The 26494-nt window shown below is 40.6% G+C and overlaps 1 protein-coding gene across 2 annotated transcripts in view; it reads left to right on the forward strand.

The window, feature by feature from the left end:
• The window catches only part of chrna1 (cholinergic receptor, nicotinic, alpha 1 (muscle)), a 40498-nt gene extending 16165 nt beyond the window's left edge, over nucleotides 1-24333 (forward strand). For both annotated transcript variants that reach the window (XM_063052145.1, XM_063052144.1), the window contains exons 5-9: nucleotides 2299-2494; nucleotides 15846-16083; nucleotides 18339-18562; nucleotides 19664-19903; nucleotides 23794-24333. In XM_063052145.1, coding sequence (XP_062908215.1) covers nucleotides 2299-2494; nucleotides 15846-16083; nucleotides 18339-18562; nucleotides 19664-19903; nucleotides 23794-23925 — 1030 coding nt within the window. In that variant the 3' untranslated portion in view covers nucleotides 23926-24333. The remainder of the gene's footprint in view (nucleotides 1-2298; nucleotides 2495-15845; nucleotides 16084-18338; nucleotides 18563-19663; nucleotides 19904-23793) is intronic.
• Nucleotides 24334-26494: the final 2161 nt, after the last annotated feature.

The following is a 26494-nucleotide window of genomic DNA, read 5'->3' on the forward strand; positions in this document are numbered from 1 at the left end:
TTTCATCATTTTCTTGGCAATGAAGTTAGACTAACTGACTTGAACTTCCTTTTATTCTATCTCCGGACATTTTTAGTCGCTGTTTTCTAATCTGTGAACCCATTCTTGAACGAGGGAAATTTGAGAGATCTAACACTAATGCATCTACCATCCTTGCTGTCATCTTTTTTAGAATGCTAGAATGCAGCATATTAGGCCCTGAGACTTTGTCAATCTTTTGATGTTTGTATTTATTTATTTATTGAGATGCAGTGCAGAACAGGTCCTTCCAGCCTTTGAGCCACACTGACCAGCAACCCCCGATTTAACCCGAGCCTAATCACGGGACAATTTACATTGCCCAAATAACCTACCAACCAGCATGTCTTTGGACTGTGGGAGGAAACTGGAGCACCCGGAAGAAATCCACACACTCACAGGAAGAACATACAAACTCCTACAGCCAGCGGCGGGTATTGAACCTGGGTTGCTGGTGCTGTAATGTGTTGTGCTAACCACTACGCTATGAGGTGATATTAGTTATATTCATTTCTGTAGGAGCCAAGTAACTCTTTTCTGCCCACCTGTATTGTATTTTGTGTTGTGCTTATTATTTTGTGTTACAGTAATCTGTCACATGGGTTGGGGTGTGGTAGAAGAAAATGAATATCATCACATATTCACCCTTTGTGCTGTTAGATTAGTTTAGTTAGAGAGGGGTGAGCCAGGGAATGAGTATTTTTTGTTGACCGCTAACTCTGTTATCGCTTATTTGGCTTATTATTATGCTAATTTTGTTCACTCATCTTTGCTAGTTTTGTAATAAATGATTGAATGTACTTATCTTGACTTGGAACTGTTATTTGGAAATATGTCACACAATGCTAATTCCCTCACTCAGTCTCTCAGCGATTTTGGTTCGTTTTTCAAGTATCCGTTACACTTTTGTTTGGGCCTGGGTTAAGGATTATTTGTAGAATTCTTTGTAAGTCTTTTCTTTCTGTTTAAAATGATCATTAACTTGTTTTGTTCAGCACCAGTGGGCTTCTCCCGTGGAATCTTTGTTTCTCAATTAAAACTGAGAATCATGAAATATATTTCTATGAATCTCCGAAAGAGCTTATGTACTTTCAATCCAATTCCTTAATCTACATTAGCCAAATTTATTCTTAATATGGCATTCTCCATTTAAATGTCAATTACATCATATAATGATCACATTTTCCCGGATGATTCTTCACTAAAAAATTACTAGATTTAAGACACCCATCTCCCTGACTAGGCTTACGTTGTATTGTTCCAGAAAATCTTCTCAAATATATTCCTCGAGGTTGTCTTCAATTTGATTTGCCCTTGAATATGAAGATTAATTTTCCCAGCAGTGTTTGGATTTAATTTCCAAACATTTAAACCAAAGGGAAGTAGGGAATAAAAGAAAGATAAGAAATTGCTGAATTCAGAATGGAAGTTAAGTTACTAAGTGTCACTTTGAAAGACCCAGTCTGTCTCCTGTGTTATGACTCCTCTGGTCTGTCACTTGATAGGACTCAGATGCTTGTGAAAGTGAGGAAGAGCCTTCTATTTTGGATCCTCCATATTTGAGGGGAAACCTAGCATGAGAGGGATCAGGTGATTTGGGAATACAACTTGGGATGTTCCCCACTAAGATCCCTGTTCCTCCAAGCACTCCTCCTTGCAGTTAACATGTTTCCATCCTGAGATGCAGACCCACCTCCAGGATCTTGGTCCTTCCAGCAGGAAGATTCTAAGTTCCCATAACTTGATTCCCCTGCTCCTGCTTATAGTTGATGGCAGAGTTTGTCTCCTGGGCAGCTTCACCTTCCAAGCTGAAGCCTCGCTCTGTCTCTGATCCCAAACCTTCTGCTGCAATTGGTCTTGTTACCATGTGACCTCTCACATGTGATCGTTTGACAATCTCACTGGATTTGATACTCCATCATTTATATATTTTTATTAATTAAGAAAATTATTAGCTTTATTTTTTGAGAAGCACAGGCAAAATGGATATACAATGATGAATTGAAAAGCAGATGTAAACCAGCAAAAAATGTTAAATTAAAATAGTAATTTATTAATAAAGTGTTAACATTGAGAAGACAAATTTAGATTATGTGCTATATTTCCATTTTATTTCATAGTCTGAAAGTAATACAGAATTTAGCAAAAAAACTAATGTATCTTCATAAATATCGATTACTATCTAATGAAGCTAGTTTCATGAAGAGCAAGTTAATCTGAATGTCTCTACTTCCCAAAAGCATTATAGTTTTCAGTAATAATTGTTTTGTCTTCTTACAGTGCTGATGGTGATTTTGCGATTGTTCACATGACCAAAGTCCTTTTGGAACATACAGGGAAAATACTCTGGGCACCTCCGGCAATCTTCAAAAGCTATTGTGAAATCATTGTAACACATTTCCCATTTGACCAACAAAACTGTAGCATGAAGCTGGGAATCTGGACGTATGATGGTACAAAAGTTTCCATATCTCCGGTACGTTTAAATTTCAATAAAAAATGTTGTCATTTGCATAATACAAAAATGAAATGTAGTGCCCTCTGTGCATATGAAGCTTAAAACCTTTCCTTCAGGTATTGAATGTTACTGAGGTGGTTATACGGTGTGTCCTTCACTATTTGTCCAAATGTCTATTCTTTAGGCATGAGTCCAGTATGTGTATTTCAAGAGCAATCCAAATCGATTTCCTTCTAGTATCCATTCATGTGCCCAGTATAAGCTGTCGGATAATCCTCAGGCACAGTTAACACAGTGGGGCCCACAGCAGTTGCAGATCTTCCTAATTTTCTTCCCATGGATGGAAATTTTAGCATGTCTTTTTTTGGGGTGCTGGTGGGATTCCCTATTTGTTGTGTCTAACTTAGAAAACCTACTTCAGTGATAGTTTTAGATTTTTACAAGGGAAAATGGGTGACAGGAGAATGAAAAGAGAACTTAATTTTAAGATACTTCACAAACAAAGCAGTGGAAGTATATAGAAGAGCTGGGGGAACTGAGCAGGGACGGGAGTAGACAAAACCTGTCATCAGGACAGGAAAAGAAGAGGGAAGATTCCAGAATAAGAAGATGGTCCACTCCCTTCTATCAAATTCCTGGTTCTTCTACCCATCACCTCCCAACTCTTACTTCACCCCTTCCCAACCCACCCCATCAGCTCCCTCACCTGTTTTTTCCTGTCATCTGCCAGCGTGTACTCCTTCCCCTTCTATTTGGTAATGACATTCAAGGAAGCCATCAGGTGTCTGCTGGCTCAGAACAATCCTATCAGTCCCATTTCCCTGTGCCCTACTCTCGCATTTGCCCATTAATGGACCTTTGATTTTCCCCCCAGCTAGGGATAATTTACAGTTCACCTTGCAACCAATGCATGCGTTCGTGAGATGTAGGAGGCAACTAGAGAAAGCCAATGTGGTCACAGGGAGAATGCCCAAACTCTGCGTAGATTGAAAGTCAGAATTAAATTTAGGTCACTGGAGCTGTGACAAATGCCGAACTACATACAACTCTGCTCTGCCACCTGATTCAAGAGTGTCCTTATTACTACGGGCTATTGTAATTCCATAAAAATTATCTTCTTGTACTTGGTCCTAACATTACTTTCTTCTTCATTGAAGGATAATCACGATCCAGTTTATAGTTACTCATTTAAATAATGTTTTAAATACCCAAACCATGGTCAGAATCTCTCCAGCAGGTTTTGGACTTCAGTGCACACGCTTTCAAATGCAGAGGTCCCCGACCCACTGATTGATTTCGAACACCTCTATTCCCTGTGTGCATCTCATACAGGATCCCAAAACTTGAAGAGGCAAAGCTGACGTTGATTTCCCTTATTATCAATTTTCAATTTTCTTATTAGTCAAGGATATTTCAATTATAGTGAGAAATGGTTGACAATTATTAAATGATGCTGAGAGAATTTACATCTATCAAATCTTGGACTTGGGGGTTTGTTGGCTGCAAATCCCGCAGTGTGTTTTAGCAGTGGGGCCATTGAGGCTCTTCAGACACTTAGACCATGAGACCAGAGTCTTGCGTACCTTGGACCAGCAAGGTAGACCCTCTATATCTGGTCCTAACAAGCACAAGTGTAGGGAGACTTCAGGCAATGAATCTAGCCAATAGAAATAGGGCAGCAAGACTGGCTCTTCTAGTTACAACTTGTGGATCATACTTTTGACATATCAGAGCTAATTTTCTTATAGGCAATGAAAGAATGCTCAAATCTTAGACCAAAAAAAAAACCAAGATCAAATTTGTAAAAGGAAAATCTATGAAACCAAATTGCAGAATCAGTGTTCAAGATTATGAAGGGCATGGACAGGACAGATGGTTGGTAATTTTTCCCCCATTTAATATGTGTCCAAAACTAGGTTTAGGGTAAGGCGTATCATACTTAGATAATATCATATTGAAATCATCTGAGGATAATTTTCTTTTACCCAGAGGGTGCTTGGAATCTGCTGCCTGAGGCAGATACTCTCCATATTTGAGAATTCTTTAGGTGAGCAGTCCAATCACCAACACATAGAAGGCTATAGACCTAGTATGATGGGGCCAAAAGAGACTACAGATTCTGGGATCTGGAGCAATGTTCCCTCTATTTTGTAATGATCAGTGTGCGCAAAAATCTTGTGCTCTGCAATTTTTTGCCCAGTGACAACAACATGTCCGCACTGAATTTTATATATAGAGATATTCGTTTTAACAGCTAGCAAAACAGATAAGAAGTTTGATCTCCTCTGGGTCTGATCGTTTTCATTCTCATTCATCTGCATGCATATGTAGCAGGTGTGTAGCGGATAACGAAGGATTTTCTCGCTGGAACTTTTGCATTCCATCCATATCTGATTTACTTGCTAAATTACACTTTACAAAGTCAAGTTTCCAAATATCACTCCACTTCTTCCCACTTGCAAATTCCCCAGCAACTTTTGCACCGTGACAATACACACAGGTAATACTAGTTTCTGTATTGTACATAAATATTTGGTGTAGCTGCATGTTCCTGACCTCATGAGCTTGTAGTGTAGCAGTTTCTACTGTTTCATTGACCCATTCCATTTTAAATGAACTCACAGTTCTTTTCCCTTTTACGCCCTGTGCTTCTTTGGAATTCGAGATAGTGAATCAATAATTTCTTCAATAAGAACAGTATAAATAAGCCAGTTCTAAAATCTGCAGACAAATCATTGCAAACACCACATTGTCAACATTGCTCGCATTAGAAACCAGAAAAGGAAATGTGATTGTGTATGATTGTGAAATATACTTAACATACCAATGAGGTAGAGGGTGACAATCTTTTGTGGGCAGTTTAAATTCCTTTGTGTGCTAGTAGCAAAAGATGTGAGTGCGCGCACATGCGCACATTTTAGAGGAAACACAAAATAATCTGCAGTTGCTGAGTGTCGCCTTAGAGGGAGCATTGATTTCTGGAGCAACACAAAATCTGCTGGAGGAACTCAACAGGGCAATCAGTATTGGTAGGGGGAAAGAAACTGTTGTCATTTTAGGATGAAACCCTGCATGAATCCTGATACATTGTCAATTTCTTTCTTCCTACCAACGCTGCTTGGCCTGCTGAGTTGGCCCAGCAGAATGTGTGTTGTTATAGACCTGATGCTGGTAAGTGGATTTGATAAATTGGTACTCAATAGTGTGTATGAACATAGTGAGCTGAAGGCCCTGTTTCTGTGCTGTATGACTCTATGACTCCATTACGTTATAACAAGTACATGATGTGTTTTGTGTTTGTATTTCTACCGCTACTCTTTGCTCTCTTTACATTACTTGGTGATTTCTGGGATATAAATCAAGGAACAGTCTTTTTTCTCAAGGCAAAATGTTCCCAAAATGTTTTTACTTCCTCAGGTGCAGTTATTTTAAGGGGCCAGTTGAAGTGGGCCTATATTTTTTTTAACATGATTTCACATTTCAGGGAGGAGGTCCTGAAAAAAGAATACAGGGAGTTAGGAAGGAAGCTGAGAAGCTGGAGCTTCAGGATAGTAATCTTGGGATTGCTGCCTGTGCCACACAACAGTGAGGATAGGAATAGAATGAGGTGGCAGATAACTGCGTGGCTGAAGAATTGGGGCAGGGGGCAGGGATTCAGATTTCTGGATAATTGAGATCTCTTCTGGGGCAGGTGTGAGCTGTACAAATGGGACGGGTTGCACTTGAATCCGAGGGGGACCAACATTCTTGTGGGCAGGCTTGCTAGAGCTGTTGGGAGTGGTTTAAACTAATAAGGCAGAGGAATAGGAACCAGTATGATAGAGCTGAGGATGACCCAGCAGGTTTACAAGTAGATGATGGATGTAACATGAATGTAAGGAAGGTACAGATGCAGACAGAGCAAAGAGTTAAATTGTACCATGGATGCAAATTCAAAAGGGCAAAGAATGCACCCTCAGTTTTACATTCAAATGCGCGTAGCATTCAGAGTGAAGTGGACGAACTCGTGGCACACTTTGAGATTGGTCGGTATGACGTTGTGGCATCACTGAATTGTAGCTGAAAGAAGGCCATAGTTAGGAGTTTAACTTCAAAGGATAAATTTTGTATCAAAAGGACAGGCAGGAAGGCATAGGCAGTGTGGCTCTGTTGGTAAGAGATGGAATTACATCTTTAGAAAGAGGTGACATAGGGTCAGAGAACATTGAATCTTTGTGGGTGGAGTTAAGAAACAGCAAAGGTGAAAAAAACATTATGGGAATCATATATAGGCCTCCAAATAGTAGCCAAGATGTGGGGTTGAGATTGCAAAGGGAGCTGGAAAGAGCATGGAATAAGGGTAATGTCATAATTGTAATGGGGGACTTCAATATGTAAGAGGATTGGGAAAATCAGGTTGGTGTGGGATTGCAAGAGAAGGAATTGGTTGAATGCCTATATGATGGCTTTTTAGAGCAGCTTATATTTGAACCTGCTTGGGGAAAGGCTGTCTTAGACCGGTATTCTGTAATAACACAGATCTTATTAGAGAGCTTAATGTAAAGGAAACCTCAAGAGACAGTGATCATAATAAGATGGAATTCATACTGCAATTTGAGAGGGAGAAGCATAGTCACATGTATCAGTATCACAATGGAATAATGGGAATTACAGAGGCATGAGAGAGGAGCTTGCCCAGGTGGATTGGAGGAAAATACTGGTGGGGATGACGACAGAGCAGAGATGGCTGAAGTTTCTGGGGATAGTTCACAAGGTGTAGGATAGATATGTCCTACAGAGGAGGAAGTTCTGAAATGGCAGGGGTAGGCAAACATGGCTGACAAGGGAAGTTAAGGGCTGCATAAAAGCCAAGAAAGAGCATATAAGGTAGCAAAAGTGAGTGGGAAGTTGGACGATTGGGAAGCTTTTAAAATCTAATAAATAGCAATTGAAAAAGTTATAAGAGAAAAGATGAAATATGAGGGCAAACTAGTCAATAATATAAAGCAGGATATTAAAAGTTTTTTCGGTGATATAAAGAATAAAAGGGAGGTGAGAGTTGCTATTAGTCCACTGGAAAATGCTGCTGGTGAGGTAATAAGGGGGACAAAGAAATGGCATGTGAACTTAATGGGTACTTTGCATCAGTCTTCTCTGTGGAAGACACTAGCAGTGTGCCAGAGGTCCATGAGTGTCAGGGAACAGGAGTGAGTACCATTGCTATTACAAAGGAAAAAGTGCTGGACAAACTCAAAGGTCTTAAGGTGGAAAAGTCACCTGGACCAGATGGAATACATCCCAGAGTCCTGACAGAGATTGCTGAAGAGATAACGGATGCATTGGTCATGATCTTTCAAGAATCACTTGATTTTCACATGGTCCCAGAGGACTGAAAGATTGCAAATGTCACTCCACTCTTTAAGAAGGGAGAAGGCAAAAGAAAGGAAGTTATAGGCCTGTTAGCTTAAACTTGTGGTTGGGAAAGTGTTGGAGTCTATTATTAAGGATGAGGTGATGAAATAAGTCAAAGTCAGCATGTAAAGGGAAATCTTGCCTGACAAATCGAGGGGAGAGAGAGAGCAGGAGAGAGTGAGACAGAGAGAGAGAGAGAGGGGGAGAGAGAGAGAGAGAGAGAGAGAGAGAGAGAGCAAGAGACAGCAGGAGAGAGAGAGAGTGAGACAGCGAGAGACAGAAAGCGAGACCATTTCTTGTTGTGCAGCAGCTGTACAAAGGAAAGACAAAAAACTACTATAAATTAGAAAATAAATAAATAGTGTGAAAAAGTGTTGTAGTTTTCATGGGTTCATGGACCATTCAGAAATATAATGATGGAGGGAAGAAACTTCTCCTAATTATTGAGTGTGGGTCCCCAGGCTCCTGTGCCTCCTCTCCAACAGCAGTAATGTGAATAGAGCATGCCCCCTATGGTGAGGGTCTTTAATGATGGATGTGGGCTTCAGAAGGCACCACCTCTTGAAGATGTCCTTAATGATGTTGGCGGGAGGGGGGGATTGTGCTGATGATGAAACTGGTTGAATCTACAACCCTCTGCGGCCTCTAGTGATCCTGTGCATTGGAATTTCCGTACTGGCCGTGGAGCAAACAGTCAGAATGCTCGCCACTATACATCTCGGGGAGAGGGGGAGCAAGATGGTTGAAATGGACTGAAGAGGAGGAAGTTGTTGAGTTGGGGAAAAGACTGGGAGTAACCTGCATGAGAGAAGATTAGGGTTTTGAGTGAAAATGCATGAAGCCTGGACAAGATTGTTTGTTGCAAGGATAGGCATTGGGAGATGGCTATTGGCGTGGAGTTGCACGTATGATGATCAGAGAGGGGCCTGAAGAGAACATCAGAGCTCAGAGGAACAAACAGAAGGTCCATGGAAGGCTGGAGGGAGTGTTAGAAGGCTGTGGAGTGAGATTCAGTAAGATAATAATGGGCTGTTGACAGGTAGAACATTATTAGGTACCAGTATTCAAGTTTCATAACAATTTTAGAATGGAGTGGAGATGGATTGTGGAGGTAAAAACTAGTGTGATCACGAATGTTAGAACAGGAATTTACTGTATCCTGCAAGAATCTTTACTGCCAGACTTTTCTGCAACAGCCCAGATAGTCAAAGTCTATTTTTTTCTGGCTAAGACTTAGATCTGCAGTTGAGTTTCACGTAATCATAAATCATGGATGTGTACTTAATTAATTGCACAAATGATATATATTACCCTTTGATTAATGCCATAGTTGTTCCCAACAGCTCCATGTGTGTGTATGTTACATGAAGGAGAAATCGTACTGTGATTTTCAGAATTGTGTGAGCTCACATCAAGTACCTGAGCTGAGTTATTATGTCTGGTAAGATTCTGTTACATGGTGGACAAAAATATTGCATTATGCATTGGAAATTCTCATCCATAGGTTTATCCCCCAAGACATAAAAAAGCCTTCAGAACCAACATATATTTTATATTAATAATTATATTGAATAGACTAGATTACTGCAATGCGCTTTTACTGGTCTTTCAAAGCAATCTGTTGCCAAACTTCAACTCATTCAGAGGTGCTATACTAAACCAGGATGAAGGAGCATATCTCTCCTGTCCGAACTACTCTGCATTGGCTTCCTGTAACTTTTAGTATTGATTTTAAAGTTCTCTTACTTGTTTTTAAAGCTCTTAATGGTCTGGGAATGGAGTACATCACCGAATCCCTTTCAGTTTGTAATCCTGCTTGATCTCTCCCGTCTTCTTCCGCTGATCTCTTAAATTTAAATTTAAATAATCTCCCCTAAAACAATAATTGGCAAGTCAGATTTTTTGAACTGCACTCCTGAACTGTGGAATTCAATACCTAAACCTATAAGGGATATAACATACACAAAATTCTTGAGGAACTCAGTAGGTCAAGCAGCATGTGTAGAAATTAATAAATAGTCGACTTTTCAGGCCAAGACCCTTCTTCAGGACGGGAAAAGAAGAGAGGAAGACACTAGAATAATAGAATAGGGGGGAAGGGAAGGAGGACCAGTGAGAAGGTGAATCCAGATGGGTGGGAAAGCTAATGGGCTGGAGAAGAAACAATCTGATAGAGAGGAGAGTGGACCATGGGAGAAAGGGTGGGGCACCATGGGGAGGTGATAGGTGGGTGAGGAGAAGAGGTAAGAGGCCAGGGTGGGGAATGGAAGAAAAGTAAGGGGAGAGGGGAAAATAAAAATGCAGAAAAAATTATTGGAAGGAGAAATCAATGTTCATGCCATCAGATTGGAGGCTACCTGGATGGAATATGAGATGTTGCTCCTCTACCCAGAGAGTGGCCTCATCGTGGCAGAAGAGGAGATCACGGACTGACACGTTGGAACAGGAATAGGGATAGGAATTAAAATGCTTGGCCGCCTGGAAGTTCCGCTTTCGGATACATCGGAGTTGTTTGACAAAGTGGCCCCCAAATTTATGTTGAGTCTCACCAACGTAGAGAAGGCCGCATAAGGGATGCAGATGCAAGTGAAACACCAGTTCAAAACCTATTTATTTAACCGTGCTTTTAACTAACATTTTTTTGTCTTTCAATTTCATGTTTATTTTTTATTTTATTATCATGTTAGCACTTTATCCCAATTTAAGCACTTTGAACTACATGATCTATTATCTATAAACACTGTCCAGATTAATTTCACAACTAGGTGAAAGATACGTCTTAATCCTCATTAGATAATCCAAATGCTCCACTTCTAGTCTGTTTCTGGATGAACATTTGATTGAATCCAGGTTCGTGTCACGGCTAGAAGCTTGAAATGTTCCAACAATGTCAACAAGAATTGAAGGTTCTTCAAATTCTACATTTCTAAGCACACAGATGCAATGGGCTGAACGTCTCCTGTGTTAGGACAATTCACTGATTCCACAACAAGCATCAGCACTTCTGTAGATTGGCCAATCCCTGAATGGTAATATCTTCATTTGGAATTCTGGTATGAAAATATCAGTAGTCTGATCTGTACAGACAGTACTGTATAACATAATACATAAGCCTGTTCCTAAGTACTAAGTATTCCCATATTTCTGAATGTTTTACCAATATGTAAAGGTTTCATTGAAAATACTTGACCAAAAAATTATACAATTTCTGTCATAATGCACAATTTAAAGATCTGGGAAACCAGCTGTCAACAAGAAAACTGAAGCTGTCCTGAAGGAGGGTCTTGGCCCGAAATGTTGTCTGTTTATTCATTTCCATTGATGCTGCCTGACCTTCTGAGTTCCTCCAGCATTTTTTGTGCTTTGTCATTGAGAAAACTGTCATAAGCATGATAATGGTGTTTTGGTGCAAGTCAAGTACAATCGGTAGATGCCTCAAATTAGTGATCTCTGCATAGCTTCCCTTGGCCCAGAAAAGGAAAACAGCATAGGGAGGATATACATATATGAACTGATGAATGAGGGGTTTACTAGCCTGAAAACTGGGTATGATCAGGAAAGGGGATATGACTTGCATAAATAGAATTATGCCAATCTTGTGGAAGCTCTTGAATCACATGCACTCAAGCAATGGCCCTGGGTTTGGCCTAATGAAGACTCCAGGTTCAAATATTTCATGTGCACAAAGCTCAAGGCACTGCACCAGATGAAACTCCCATGAAGAGTGGGCACCTCCTGCTTTGGAGAGTAGACATTCAACGGGAAGTATTGGAGAGTGATTCAGGGATTTAAGGGTTGTCTGGGAGATTGTCGAGGGTGGGAGAAGGTCAAAGAGTCAGTGAGAGGATCAGAGCTTGGTGGAGACTGGGGTGTTGGAGTGAAGATCGTGATATTAGATTAGATTAGATTCTGAGGACACGCAGTCCTCTTTTATTGTCATTTAGTAATGCATGCATTAAGAAATGATACAATTTGTTCCTCCAGAATGATATCACAGAAACACAAGACAAACCAAGACTAAAAAAACTGACAAAAACCACATAATTATAACATATAGTTACAACAGTGCAAAGCAATACTGTAACTTGATGAAGAACAGACCATGGCACGGTAAAAAAAAGTCTCAAAGTCTCTCAAAAGTCCCATCATCTCACGCAGACAGTTGAAGGGAGAAACTCTCCCTGCCATGAGCTTCCAGCGCCGCAAACTTGCCGTGGCTGCATCCTGGAAGTACTGACCACAGTCCGACTCTGAGTCCGTCCAAAAACTTTAAGCCTCCGACCAGCCCTCTGACACCGAGCACCGAGCACCATCTCTGCCGAGCGCTTCGACCCCGGCCCCGGCAACAAGCAAGAGGCAAAGCCGAGCATTTGGGGCCTTCCCCTCCAGAGATTCTTGATCGCACGGTAGCAGCGACAGTGAAACAGGCATTTTGGAAGTTTCTCCAGCTGTTCCTCCGTGTTTCTCACGTCCATCTCCATCAAATCAGGATTGTGCACAGCCCCTATTTAACAAATACGATATCAATTCAAAGCAGCCGCGTGCACTGCGTCGCGCCGCTATCCTCTTCTGTATAAATGATATTAAATGAGTTTTGAATATATTAAGTCATGGTGGGATAATGGAGAGATGATCTTTAGGGGAAATGAGGGGTGTTAGATGATGGGGACGGGATATCCACCATGAGAGAATTGGAGATGAGAGGAAGAGGATATTGGTTACTTTAGGACAACAATGAATTGAATTGACTTTATTTCTTACATCCTTCACATACATGAGAAGTAAAAATCTTTATGTTATGTCTCTGTCTAAATGTGCAATGTGCAGTCATAGTAATTTATAATAATTTATAATAAATAGAACAGTGAATGTAACGTAGAAATATACTCTAATCAATCTGATGGCCTGGTGGAAGAATCTGTCCTGGAGACTGTTGGTCCTGGCTTTTATGCTGTGGTACTATTTCCCAGATGGTAATAGCTGGAATAGATTGTGGCTGGGGTGACTCGGGTCCCCAATGATCATTCGAACCCTTTTTTCACACCTGCCTTTGTAAATGTCCTGAATCATGGGAAGTTCACAACTACAGATGCGCTGGGCTATCCATACCACTCTCTGCAGAATCCTGTGATTGAGGGAAGTACAGTTCTCATACCAGGCAGTGATGCAGTCAGTCAGGATGCTCTCAATTGTGCCCCTGTAGAAAGTTCTTAGGATTTGGGGGCCAATACCAAACTTCCTCAACCATCTGAGGTGAAAGAGGCGCTGGTGTGTACAGACCACATGAGGTCCTCAGTGATGTGGATGCCGAGGAACTTAAAAGCTGTGAATGGCTGTTAATGTTAATGGCAAGGGGTGGAAGTAACCTCTCAGGGAGAAAAGTTAAAGAAGCCACCTAGCTGGAAATACATGGACTCCTTAGACTCGCCAGCAAAACCCAGCTATGAATAGACCCTTTTAAGCAGGGCTCAACACTCCAGTTCAAAGGCCTTGCCGTTTGCGGGTTTCCTTCCCGTGGTAGAAGGTTGCGTAAGTGTCATCGAATGAACACTGTACGATGCCACTGCACATGCTCAGTAGCTTGGAACACTAACATGCCATGAAAATGGAAGTACTGAAAACGGAAACGGTTCTTCAAACACATATGTTCAGGCACCCCTGTCATACTGGAGGTGAAATGAATGTCTGTTGTGTTTTGTGCTCTGGCACAAAACCTGTCAAAGCTCACGGAGGACCTCTGGTGGCACAACTGCATTGCAGGAACACAAGCTTTAGGAAATGGACGGACCCATTCAAACTTGCATTAGCAATCACTAATGTTCAGCCCATCTCTGTGCAGTATATCTCAAACTTGCACAAGCACGCATTGAAATATGCAAGTGCAAAACGTCCTGAACAGAGGATGCTGTACTTTGGATTTTCTGCTCTGCCAGTACACTCACCACATAGTCACAAGCAGAGGGGTACCGAGAGGGGGGCTGATTGCATCTCACATCTGCCCCTCTGCCTGATGCCAGGTTGGTATCAAAATTGAATGGTGCCACTCACTCTGTGGCCTGGGATAAGTTCTTGAGATAATTTATCACACCTCTTTTTTAATTACAGTACATGCTAGCATTGAACTGTCAGTACACTTAAAATTGGCTCAAAAGCCTTTGAGAGTGACAAACCATTAAAGGTGATCAGGACATTCCTGGGCTGGGGTGGCAGTTGCACACCAACTGAGGCCTATGTGGTGCTCTACACCTTCCCTGCCTTTCAGGTGCGGAAGATCCATTCGCTCAGCCGCCTGCTTCCAGCGAGAAGTAATCACAGGCCATGTTTGACCTAATCCTGCTCCTATGTCTTATGATCTTTTGGTCTAACTGGTTAGGTTCAGGGCATTTTGATCTGTTATGTTAACTATCACAGTGTCCCCCTCTTCCAACACTTCTCTCTTGTCCACACTCATCTCCTCATTTTTTACATACTTGGGATTCTCCTTAGAACTAAGATAAAACACAGGCTATTTTTGTAATGAAAATGTTTAATGTTTTATCAACGTTCAAACAAGTCTCTGAAGGGTACTTGTTTTATATTTCATACCAAACTTCCTTGGAAAAGATACATGTATTTTGTATGAAGCTAACTTAGAGATACATATCACTCTTTGTATGGTACTACTCGCCTTTTACGTTTTATATCTTAAAAGGTAGTACCTGAGAAGGATTTTAAAGTACAGAAAGATTGCTGCTGTTGCATTGGTTTTGCTGTATATGAAAGATTCCAGTGCTCTAAGTATTATTCTCAGCTACAATGCAACAATTTTCACTAACAAGAATTATTGCTGCATGGTAAAATCCTTAAATGATTATTCTGGATCTGAAAAATACCTACAGCATTTATAGAATTTAGCTTATATTATGCTAATACTTTATTATATGTACATATGAACATTTTAGTTAAAATGTATGCATTTGATAAACCTAATAATCACAATTTTAATTGTGATCATCTATTATTTTATAGTTAATTATATAACAAAACACTTTGATTTCTTAGCTAATGAAGACCAATGTAATTCAGCACAATACTTCCCTTATAATGTTTGGTCTATGGTCCAAAGCTGTACACACGTCTGGTCTATGGTTCAGCTGCAACCTTTCTGTTACGCCACAGAATTATGAAAATCTCTTTGATTTCAGTAATGCAAAACAAAGATTGAAACTTACTACCAATTAACGCAAGGTCTGTCATCCAAACAGAAACTGCCCTTTAACAAAATAATCCCTTCTTTGGTCAAGAGACTAATGGATAGATAGGATCAGAGAAGTGGATTTATGCCAAATAACAGGTTCGTCTTGCTTCTAATTATATTTACGACATTTTAGTGTAACTTATCGAAAGTGGAAAATGGTTGTAGAAGTTAACCTGAGCACTAAAGTAAAGAAAGTAATAAATATGCAACTGTTAAATAACGTAACAGCTACTGAATTTAATACAGTATGGTTGATAAAATATGAACCAAGGAAAATGACTGGCAGGAAGAGACTGTCCAGTTCATTGAGGCTGCTCCAACCAATCATGATGCTTGACACCTCATACCCCTTCCCCTCTTCTTCACACTGAACATCTATATCATCACTCAATGGATCAAAAGCAAAGCTGCAACCCAAGGTTACTTAAGTGGAAATTCCTCTTTGACCTTCGCCCTCTCCCAGTAGTCACCTGTCAGATGAACCCTGCTTTATCCAGATGATCATGAGGAACGTCTCTTTTGACCCCCTCAAGCTTCTTTTCTAACTGACTTTTGAACTGATGACCATGGCTTCCTGTATCTAAATTGCAAATCTTTTTTTTAAATCAGAGCTGCATAAGCCAGAGAACAATCCTAGACTTTACCAAACTGTTTAAAAAGGTGCACAAGGAACTGGAGGGTCTATAGCCTTTCTCTAATATAAACTTGGTTGTTGATTACAACGTTCTGATTTCTATTCAGGAAAGTGACCGCCCAGATTTGAGTACCTTCATGGAGAGTGGAGAGTGGGTCATGAAGGATTATCGAGGATGGAAGCACATGGTGTATTATACCTGCTGTCCTGAGACTCCCTACCTGGATATCACCTACCACTTTATCATGCAGCGTATTCCTCTTTATTTTGTTGTGAATGTCATCATTCCTTGTCTCCTCTTTTCCTTCTTAACTGGATTGGTATTTTACTTGCCAACTGATTCAGGTAGGAAAAGAGTATATCAATGTTTTTGACTACATTCTGCAGATATTGCTGGGAAAAACTTATTCCATTCCATCAGAAGTGTAAAGTGCAAGCTTGAGATTGTTTCTGTTATGTTTTGTAACTTCAAAACATTGAATTAATTCAAAGGAAACAGGGAGGGTCCAAGAAATATGGGTGTAGCTTCGTCTTTACTTTGTGCAAGGCATACATGCATCACTGTGGCGTGGTGATGAGGGCAATTAACATATTTTTGAATATAACCCATAACTATTTGTTTAAATGAACAAGAATGCTTAATCAACCAATATATGTACAAAATTACTCAAATATTTCTGAAATATTAAATACATGACAATTTCAATTTCTGATTAGTTATGTTCTTTCTCCTTGCTGTAGAGATTTACTGTGTTCTAAATTAGTTTTCACAAGTGTTACAAATCTTTCTCTTTGTCTCTTTCCTCAGCAGTCCATTAGTGATCACCACATTATACACTCAATAGCCACTCTATTAGGTACCTCCTGGCCACTTTATTAGGTACTGTAGAACTTCAAAGTTCCACACTGTACGTTCAGGGCCCGCTCTTCTGCACACCACTGTTGTAACACACGGTTATTTGAGTTGCTGTTTTCTTACTGAGTTATTGATGGTATGTTCATGGTCTTATGCTGCTGTAGCCCATCCAGTTCAAGGGTCGACGTGTTGTGCTGACCTGCACACGACTGTTGTAACACGTGGTTATTTGAGTTACTATTGCCTTCTTGTCAACTTGAACCAGTCTGGCAATTTTCCCCTGAGCTCTCTCATTAACAAGGTGTTTTCACCCACAGAACTGCCACTTACTGGATGACTTTTGTGTTTGTTTGTGTGTGTGTGGGGGGGGGCGGTTGCACCATTCTCTGCAAACTATAGAGACTGTTGTGCATGAAAATCCCAGGAAATAAGTAGCTTCTGAGAAACTCAAATCTCCCCATCTGGCACCAACAATTATTCCAGGGTCAAAGTCAGTCAAATCACATTTCCTCCCCAGTCTGAGCAACAACTGAACCTCTTGACCATGTCTGCATGCTTCTATGCATTGAGATGATGCCACATGATAGGCCGATTAGATGTTTGTATCAATGAGGAGGTGTACTGGTGTACCTAATAAAGTAGCCACTGATTGTATATTTCAGCATCATTTTAGTAAAATATATTAATTCTCATCTGTCCACTGCTGTTTGTTTTGGTTTCTCCTATTCAGCCATATTTCCCCCAGTTTATGACCATGGCCCGACAACTTCATTCCCACATTCGTCCATGAACTCACCCTCATTCCCATGTATCTCACTTTTGTTCCAATGATTTTACAGATCTCATCCTTACCCTTGTGCTCCTTCATGTACACTTCTTCATTATGTTGCTCCTTCATGTATCTCACCTTCTTCCTAGACTCTTACGTGTCACCCACTCATTTTCCAGCCCATCTCACATTTGGTCCCTCATTCTTTCCCTGAACTCGTACCTACATCCTCTCTCTCCATACCTCAAATTCACTCTCTCATTCTGCCACGTATCTCATAATCTTTTTCATATCGAGTTTACTCATGAACTTCCTATGTAAGCCTTATAACTGCCATGTCTTATTTATTTTTTGAGATTTTTCATCTGTAGTCAGTCTCCCTCATTTATTCTGCAGTTATTTGTTTCTTGGTCTTGTTTCAGCTCCTATTTGTTCCATCAATTTGAAAATTCTCCCTAGACTCACTGCAAATAAGTTCACGGTGGGAGATGTCCTCCTTGCTGTTGTTTCACATATTTGTTTAGAATCACAGAGTCTAGAAAACTACAGCACAGAAACCAGCCCTTTGGCCTAGCTACGCTATTCAGAACCATTTAAACTGCCTACTCCCATCAGCTTGCACCTGGACCATAGCCCTCCACATCCCTCCCATCCATGTACCTATCCAAACTTCTCTTAAATGTTGAAATCAAAATTGTATCCACCACTTCCACGCTCTCACCACCCTCTGAGTGAAGATGTTTCCCCCCATGTTCCCCTTAAACATTTCACCTTTCACCCTTAATCCATGACCTTTAGTTGTAGTCTCACCCAACCTCAATGGAAAAAGACTGCTTATATTTACCCAATCTAAATCCCTCATAATTTTGTATACCTCTAACAAATCTCCCCTCGATCTTCTACGTTCTAGGGAATAAAGTTCTAACCTGTTCAATGTTTTTCACGACTCTGAAAGAATATGTCTTTTTCTTGCAGGTGAGAAGATGACTTTGAGTATTTCAGTTCTGCTGTCTCTGACTGTGTTCCTTCTTGTTATTGTTGAGTTGATCCCTTCAACTTCCAGTGCTGTGCCTTTGATTGGCAAATACATGCTTTTCACAATGATTTTTGTCATCAGTTCAATCATCATTACTGTTATCGTAATTAATACTCACCATCGCTCACCAAGTACACATACTATGCCACAATGGGTACGAAAGGTGAGCCATCTTTTGTGTTCAAAGTATCAGCCAGTTAGAAGTAACACTTAGAACCAGGAAACTGGAGAAAATTGCTCATTTCAGCAATAACCGTGGAGAACCATTTATGAAGTTAGTTTGTTACAAGGCATACAAATAAACAACATTTGGATCAATAATTCATAATATAATTTGAATTTACAACTAAGAAAATTTGAGTTCATTGTTAAACGGATCAAATTGTAGCTCCAATGATGTGGCCAAGTGCAAGGTCTCCTGGTTTGAGACAGTAAGACTAATCTCACTCTCACTTTGATGATCAGCTCCTCTTTGTAACAGTATAATTATAACAGAAAGCACAGGGAGTGCAGCTCCAACTGCTGTTCTAAATGGCTGTTGTTATTTAAATAGAGACTGTCCTGAGAGTGAATATATTCGGTTTGGACTTTTCACTATCAAAGTTATCATCTTCAACCTCCAGCAGTAGTGCTGCACTCTTGCCAATAATCATTCTCCTTTCCTGTCACTGTCTCAGGGTGGATCATGCTGTTTGCAATCTTATTGTCGTTCTTGGGTTGATCTTAAGGTTCCTTATTTTCTTCACCACAACTTCATCCTCTGAACTACCATTCTACTCTGTTTCACCTCATTAACACCGATTTAACATACAAGCTCGACAGTTCCAATGCTTTCCCGGCTGCCTTTTTATCTTGACTATGACTCCTGACCAGTCCATACTACCTCCTGTTTTCTCTTCGACGCTGAAGTTCTGCTTAGGTATCACCTTTGCTCTTGCTCATAAGCACATTCTGCTTACACAACTTGGATGCCTTCACTTACTTGGTCCCCACTCTCTAAACTCTCAACTTAATCACTTTCCTCTTCTTTTTAAGGTTTCCTTAAAACTTACTTTAAAAACAATCTTTTTGTTTCTTTTTCTAACATACCCTTTTATGGCCTGGTCTCCTTTGTTTTCCATTCAGCCATGTGAGCATTGTAGAATATACTTGCAATGTTCAAGGCGTTATATAAATGCAAGTTGTGGAAAAGTTGTTTGTAACAGCATACATTGATTATTGAACATTATTTATACATTTTCTATTATGCAATTCTGTTTTACAGATTTTTATTGATACTATACCCAATGTTATGTTTTTCTCAACAATGAAACGAACAGCTAAGGAGAAACAAGAAAAAAAGATATTTACTGAGGACATTGATATCTCTGACATTTCTGGAAAGCAAGTGACAGGAAACGTAATTTTCCAAACACCTCTCATTAAGAACCCAGATGTCAAAAGTGCTATTGAGGGAGTCAAATATATTGCAGAGCACATGAAGTCTGATCAGGAATCAAGCAATGTATGAATTTTTTGTGTTCTTAATATACGGTATATTTAATTCCTGTTTCAAATCTTGATATACATACAGTATATAAAATAGAAAATTATATGCGTTGAGCCTGACATCACTAATGGGAAAGTTTCTGGAAAATATTCTAAGGGACCAGATATATGAATATTTTGATAGACAGGGATTGATTAGGGATAGTCAGCATGGATATGTGCATGTTAGGTCCTGCCTAACGAATGTTATAGAGCTTTTCGAGGAAGTTAACAGGAAAGTTGATGAAGGCAAGGCAGTGAATGTTGTCTGCATGGACTTCTGCAAGACATTTGACAAGGTCCCACATGGGAGGTTGGTCAAGAAGGTTCAGTCACTTGGCGTTAAAGATGAGGTAGTAAATTGGATTAGACATTGGCCTTGTGGGAGAAGCCAGATAATGGTAGTAGATTATAAACCATAAGATATAGGAACAGAATTAGGCTATTTGGCCCATCCAGTCTGCTTCTGCATTTCATCATGGTTGATCTGTTTTCCCTCTCAGCCCAAATCTCCTGCCTTATCCCTTCATGCCCTGACTAATCAAGAATCTATCAATCTCTGCCTTAAATATACCCAATGACTTGGCCTCCACAGCCACCTGTGGCAACAAATTCCATAGATTCACCATTCTCTGGCTAAAGGCATTCCTCATCTTTGTTCTAAAAGGCTGCCCCTCTATCCTAAGACTGTATTCTCTGGTCTTAGATTCCCTCATGTAGATGGTTGCCCCTCTGATAGGAGGCCTGTGACTAGTGGAGTGCTGCAGAGATCGGTGCTGGGTCTGTTGATGTTTGTTATCTATGTCAATAATCTGAATGATAACGTGGTTAACCAAACCCACATATTGGTAGATGACACCAAGATTGGGGGTATAGTGGACAGCAAGCAAGACTATCAGAGCTGACAGGGGGATCTGGCCCAGCTGGAATAATGGGTTGCAAAATGGCAGATGGAATTTAATGCAGGCAAGCACAAGGTAGGCAACAAGGGTAGTTCTTACACAGTGAACAGTGAGGCATTGAGGTGTGTGGTAGAACAAAGAGGTCTGGCATTACAGATCTGTAATTCTTTGAAAGTGGAGGCACAGATAGATGGGATTGTAAAGAAAGCTTTTGGCCTTTGTAAATCAAAGTATTGAATCCAGGAGATGGGTTGTTATGTTGAAGTTGTATAAGACATTGGTGTTGCCCAATTTGCAGTAGTGTGTGTAATTCTGGTCACCTTCCGACCTGAAAGATGGAAATAAGATTGAAAGAGTACAGCGAAACTTTACAATGATGTTGTTGGGACTGGAGGATCTGAGTTATAAGGAAAGATTGAATAGGTTAGGACTTTATTTCTTGGAATATAGAAGACTGAGGGGATATTTGATAGAGGCATACAAAATTATGAGGGGTATAGATAGGGTAAATGCAAGCCAGCTTCTTCCACTGATGTTGGGTAGGACTACCACCAGAGGTCATGAGTTAAGGGTGAAAGGGGAAACTTCTTCACTCAGAGGATGGTGAGCGTGCGGAACAAGCTGCCAGCATAAGTGGTGCGTGCAAGCTCGATTTCGATGTTTAAGAGAAGTTTGCATAGGTACATGGATGGCAGGGGCGTGGGGGGCTATGGTCTGGATGCAGGTCAATAGGGGTAAGCAGTTTAAATGGTTTGGCATGGATAAGATGGGCCGAAGGGCCTCTTTCAGTGCTGTACTTTTCTATGACTCCATAGTTCAAAAGTTTTATAATATACTAAGGATATTTTTGCCACACTACTCAACATCACAAATGACATGCTAAATAATGTAAGTGTTCTTTGCATCGTTTTCAATTTATGTGGAGCTTCTGTGACAACTGACAAGAATATCCTTCTTGAATGTCTTTCATTTATTGTCCATCTGAACAGGACAACACTTTGCACAAGTTTGATACATGGTTATAGAATTCCTTCCAAGGATTCTTCTTCTCCTCCCTTTCTGTTCCTTATGGAGTTCCTTAGAGACCTATCCTTACAAACATATTATATTCAATTTAAGTGATGCCACTCATTAAATCACTCTGTGATTCAAAACCAAGATCCCCCTGTTGCTACCACTTCCCTTGACCCCTTCAGTATAAGCATGCTGTAAGAATGACTTCTCATATCTATCATTGTCTATCTTTCACTGAACGCACGTCTTTAACATATTGGAAAATTTAACATATTAGAAAAAAATAAAAGGGTTATGTGTTTTCTGCCATAGATGTATTTATTCAGATAAAATGCATCCCTTTTCCTTACTTCTTCAAGATGTGCTTGCAGTCTCTGCATTTGTTTGTGCCTGGGATGAGCAAACAGCATTATGAAGGACCCCACACACCCATACAAACTCTTCTCCCTCCTGCCATCTGGCAAAAGGCACCGAAGCATTCGGGCTCTCACGACTAGACTATGTAATAGTTTCTTCCCCTAAGCCATCAGACTCCTCAATACCCAGAGCCTGGACTGACACCAACCTACTGCCCTCTACTGTGCCTATTGTCTTGTTTATTATTTATAGAGAGTGGTGAATCTGTGGAATTCTCTGCCACAGGAAACAGTTGAGGCCAGTTCATTGGCTATATTTAAGAGGGAGTTAGATATGGCCCTTGTGGCTACGGGGGTCAGGGGGTATGGAGGGAAGGCTGGGGCGGGGTTCTGAGTTGGATGATCAGCCATGATCATAATAAATGGTGGTGCAGGCTCGAAGGGCCGAATGGCCTACTTCTGCACCTATTTTCTATGTTTCTATGTTTCTATGTAATGCCTGCACTGTTTTGTGCACTTTATGCAGTCCTGGGTAGGTCTGTAGTCTAGTGTAGTTTTGTGTTGTTTTACGTAGTTCAGTGTAGTTTTTGTATTGTTTCATGTAGCACCATGGTCCTGAAAAACATTATCTCGTTTTACCAGCAGTTATGGTCAAAATGACAATAAAAAGTGACTTGACTTCTTACCAATACAGTATCCTCTCCATCACCAAAACTTCCTTCCTCCATCTCCATTAGTATTGCCTATCTTTCTTCAGTCTCAGCCCATCAATTGCTGGAACTGTCAGCTACGTCTTCACTTCCAGACTCAGTTATTCTAATACTGTCCTGGCTGGTCTCCCGACTTCTACCTATAAACCATGGAAACCCATCTCTCTACATCTGTTATCCGAGCTTGTACTAAGACCCTTACAATATCACTGGTTTTCATTGATTGTGGATACGTACCTGAAGATGTGAAATTTAAAGTTCTCATTTTTCTATTAGACGGTCTGTCACCCACTCCAATGCTATCCAATGGCTTCTCCTCGCTTTAACTCTTTAACTTCCTTCAGTCCTGTAACTCTCCAAGAAACCCAATCTCCCCTAATCACCCATTTTCCTTCATTCCATCATTGGCAATAATATTTTAGACCTCCTTTGGCCCTAAACTTTGGAATTTCCTTCTGAAATGTCTCTACCTGTCATCCACTAACACAGTCTACAAATTTTACTTATGTTCCTTCTGTTCATATACTGCATTGCTCTAAGTTAACAAATTCCACAACACATGCTGGTGATAATAACCTAGATTCCAATTCTAATCATTTCTGGCTCAGAGCTAAGTATTATTTCCTTGTGTGTGAATGTTTTACAATGTTAAAGGTATTCTATAAATTAAAGTCATCATTGTCGATATTTGATGCAAGTTATCCATTAGTAACACTGTATTTTATTCTTTGAAAATTATTGAAAATCAAGGCAGATGATTTTTGCAAAACCAAGTTTAAAGTTTAAGTGATAATTTGGAGAAAGAGGATATAAAATATTCATAAGGGTTTTTAATATGCCTGCAGATGGAAATTAACATCTATTTAATTTTTACTTCATTACTAGGCTGCAGAGGAATGGAAATATGTTGCGATGGTGATTGACCACATTCTGCTGGGTGTCTTCATGTTGGTTTGTATTACTGGCACAGCTAGTGTGTTTGCTAGCCGGCTCATTGAACTCAATCAGCAGGGCTAAGTTATCACGGTGAACAAACAATGCAATGCTGGAATATCGATCCATAGGTTTAGTGTTGCAGTTGTAGTCTGTTCTACAAAATATACTGTTTGCTTTATTTTAGAATGAAATGTACTTAGGGTATTTGAATATGTAAAAGATGTAATTAATAGACAACATATGATCATTAGTGATTCGTGAATAGAAATTATTAAAAAATGCCTGAAACATGTTATGCAGAATAACTTTTTAATACATTACAAAGAAGCTTTTTTTAAAAAAAGTTCAAGTAATTAGATGGGTAGGCACTTTAAATTTGATAGAGAAATGTGAATTGCTAAGAAAATAAAATATTAAATTAAACAAATACGTCCAAAGATTGTATTGTACATTTAGAACTGTAGTCCTGTTGTATAATTTAAGTGTGTGTTTCCAGATCATCAATAAATATTCAGTGTGGTATTATGATAAAATGTTGCAATTCTTAATTTGTTGCAAATACTATGAAGTTATTTGAAACTCAAGTTTAATTTGTCACAAAAAATCAAAACTATATTGTTAAAGGTCTTGCAGGCATTTCTCTAGAAATCTTAATAACATCCCAAGACTTACTTTCTTTGCCATTGTATTAGCTTTCCCAGAAAATGGAAACAGTTAGCCTTGTTTTAATTTAGTAGGAACCCTAGTACAATGACTGTGTTATAATTGCACCATCCAGTTAAAGGTGACCTACTCGACCGGCCTCTCGCTGCTCCCTCCTCCCCCCCGTTACAGAGGCTAGTTCTGTCTTAAGAGGTTTTTGTATTGTACATGGTGAAAACACACATTAGTTTCTTAGGTATGAGGAAATCTGCAGATGCTGGAATTTCAAGCAACACACATAAAAGTTGCTGGTGAACGCAGCAGGCCAGGCAGCATCTCTAGGAAGAGGTACAGTCAACGTTTCAGGCCAAGACCCTTCGTCAGGACTAACTGAAAGAAGAGATAGTAAGAGATTTGAAAGTGGGAGGGGGAGGGGGAGGGGGAGATCCAAAATGATAGGAGAAGACAGGAGGGGGAGGGATGGAGCTAAGAGCTGGAAAGTTGATTGGCAAAAGGAATACAAGGCTGGAGAAGGGAGAGGATCATGGGACGGGAGGCCTAGGGAGAAAGAAAGGAGGAGGGGAACATCAGAGGAAGATATAGTGAGAGGGATAGAGGGAGAAAAAAAGAGAGAAAGAAAGGTGGGAATAAATAAATAAGGTATGGGATAAGAAGGGGAGGAGGAGCATTAACAGAAGTTAGAGAAGTCAATGTTCATGCCATCAGGTTGGAGGCTACCCAGACGGAATATAAGGTGTTGTTCCTCCAACCTGAGTGTGGCTTCATCTTGACAGTAGAGGAGGCTGTGGATAGACATATCAGAATGGGAATGGGACATGGAATTAAAATGTGTGGCCACTGGGAGATCCTGCTTTCTCTGGTGAACAGAGTGTAGGTGTTCAGCGATCTCCCAGTGGCCACACATTTTAATTCCATGTCCCATTCCCATTCTGATATGTCTATCCACGGCCTCCTCTACTGTCAAGATGAAGCCACACTCAGGTTGGAGGAACAACACCTTATATTCCGTCTGGGTAGCCTCCAACCTGTTGGCATGAACATTGACTTCTCAAACTTCTGCTAATGCCCCACCTCCCCCTCGTACCCCATCCATTATACACATATTCTTTTTCTCTCTCTCCTTTTTCTCCCTCTGTCCCTCTCACTATACCCCTTGCCCATCCTCTGGGTTACCCCCCTCCCCCTTTTCCTTCTCCCTGGGCCTCCTGACCCATGATCCTCAAATATTCCTTTTGCCAATCACCTGTCCAGCTCTTGGCTTCATCCCTCCCCCTCCTGTCTTCTCCTATCATTTTGGATCTCCCCCTCCCACTTTAAAATCTCTTACTAGCTCTTCCTTCAGTTAGTCCTGACAAAGGGACTCGGCCCGAAACGTCGACTGTACCTCTTCCTAGAGATGCTGCCTGGCCTGCTGCGTTCACCAGCAACTTTGATGCGTGTTGCTTAGTTTCTTAGGTAGCTGTTTGCAAAACCAAATACTTCGAGCTATAATTTCAGGTCAGGGATTACGAATTCATGAGGGTAACAGTTAAGAGATTGAGTGGGTATGATGAAGGGGGCCTTTACACCCTGAGTGGAGTGTAGCTGACAGAAAGAGCAGTGGAATGAGTGTCGAGGAGTATTTGAATCCCCTGGGCATGGAAAGGTATGGGCTTAATACAGATGGGTGCCCCACCAGTCAGCATTGACGTGGTGGCTCGAATGGCCTGCTTCCTAGCACCATGACCATGAATCAGTAACACTGATCAGAGTGTCACCTGCAGCCAGAGTTTGCATTCTCCTTGCCACCGGCAGAGAAGGGCCGACAACCAGAAATTACTTGCAGGAGAACCGCAGAGCAAACCAGAAGGAAATGTCTCAGCTGGCAGCGTAAAAGGACAGAATGCCACCGGGTTGTTCTGACTAGAAAGGACGAGTGTCTCGCTGCCTGTTGCTGCTTGGGAGATTCCGCGTTGTCTGCGGGCCGGTGGCGGGAGCTTCGTTGCAG

The sequence above is a fragment of the Mobula hypostoma genome, chromosome 6 (assembly GCF_963921235.1).
Source record: "Mobula hypostoma chromosome 6, sMobHyp1.1, whole genome shotgun sequence".
Lineage (NCBI taxonomy): Eukaryota > Metazoa > Chordata > Chondrichthyes > Myliobatiformes > Myliobatidae > Mobula > Mobula hypostoma.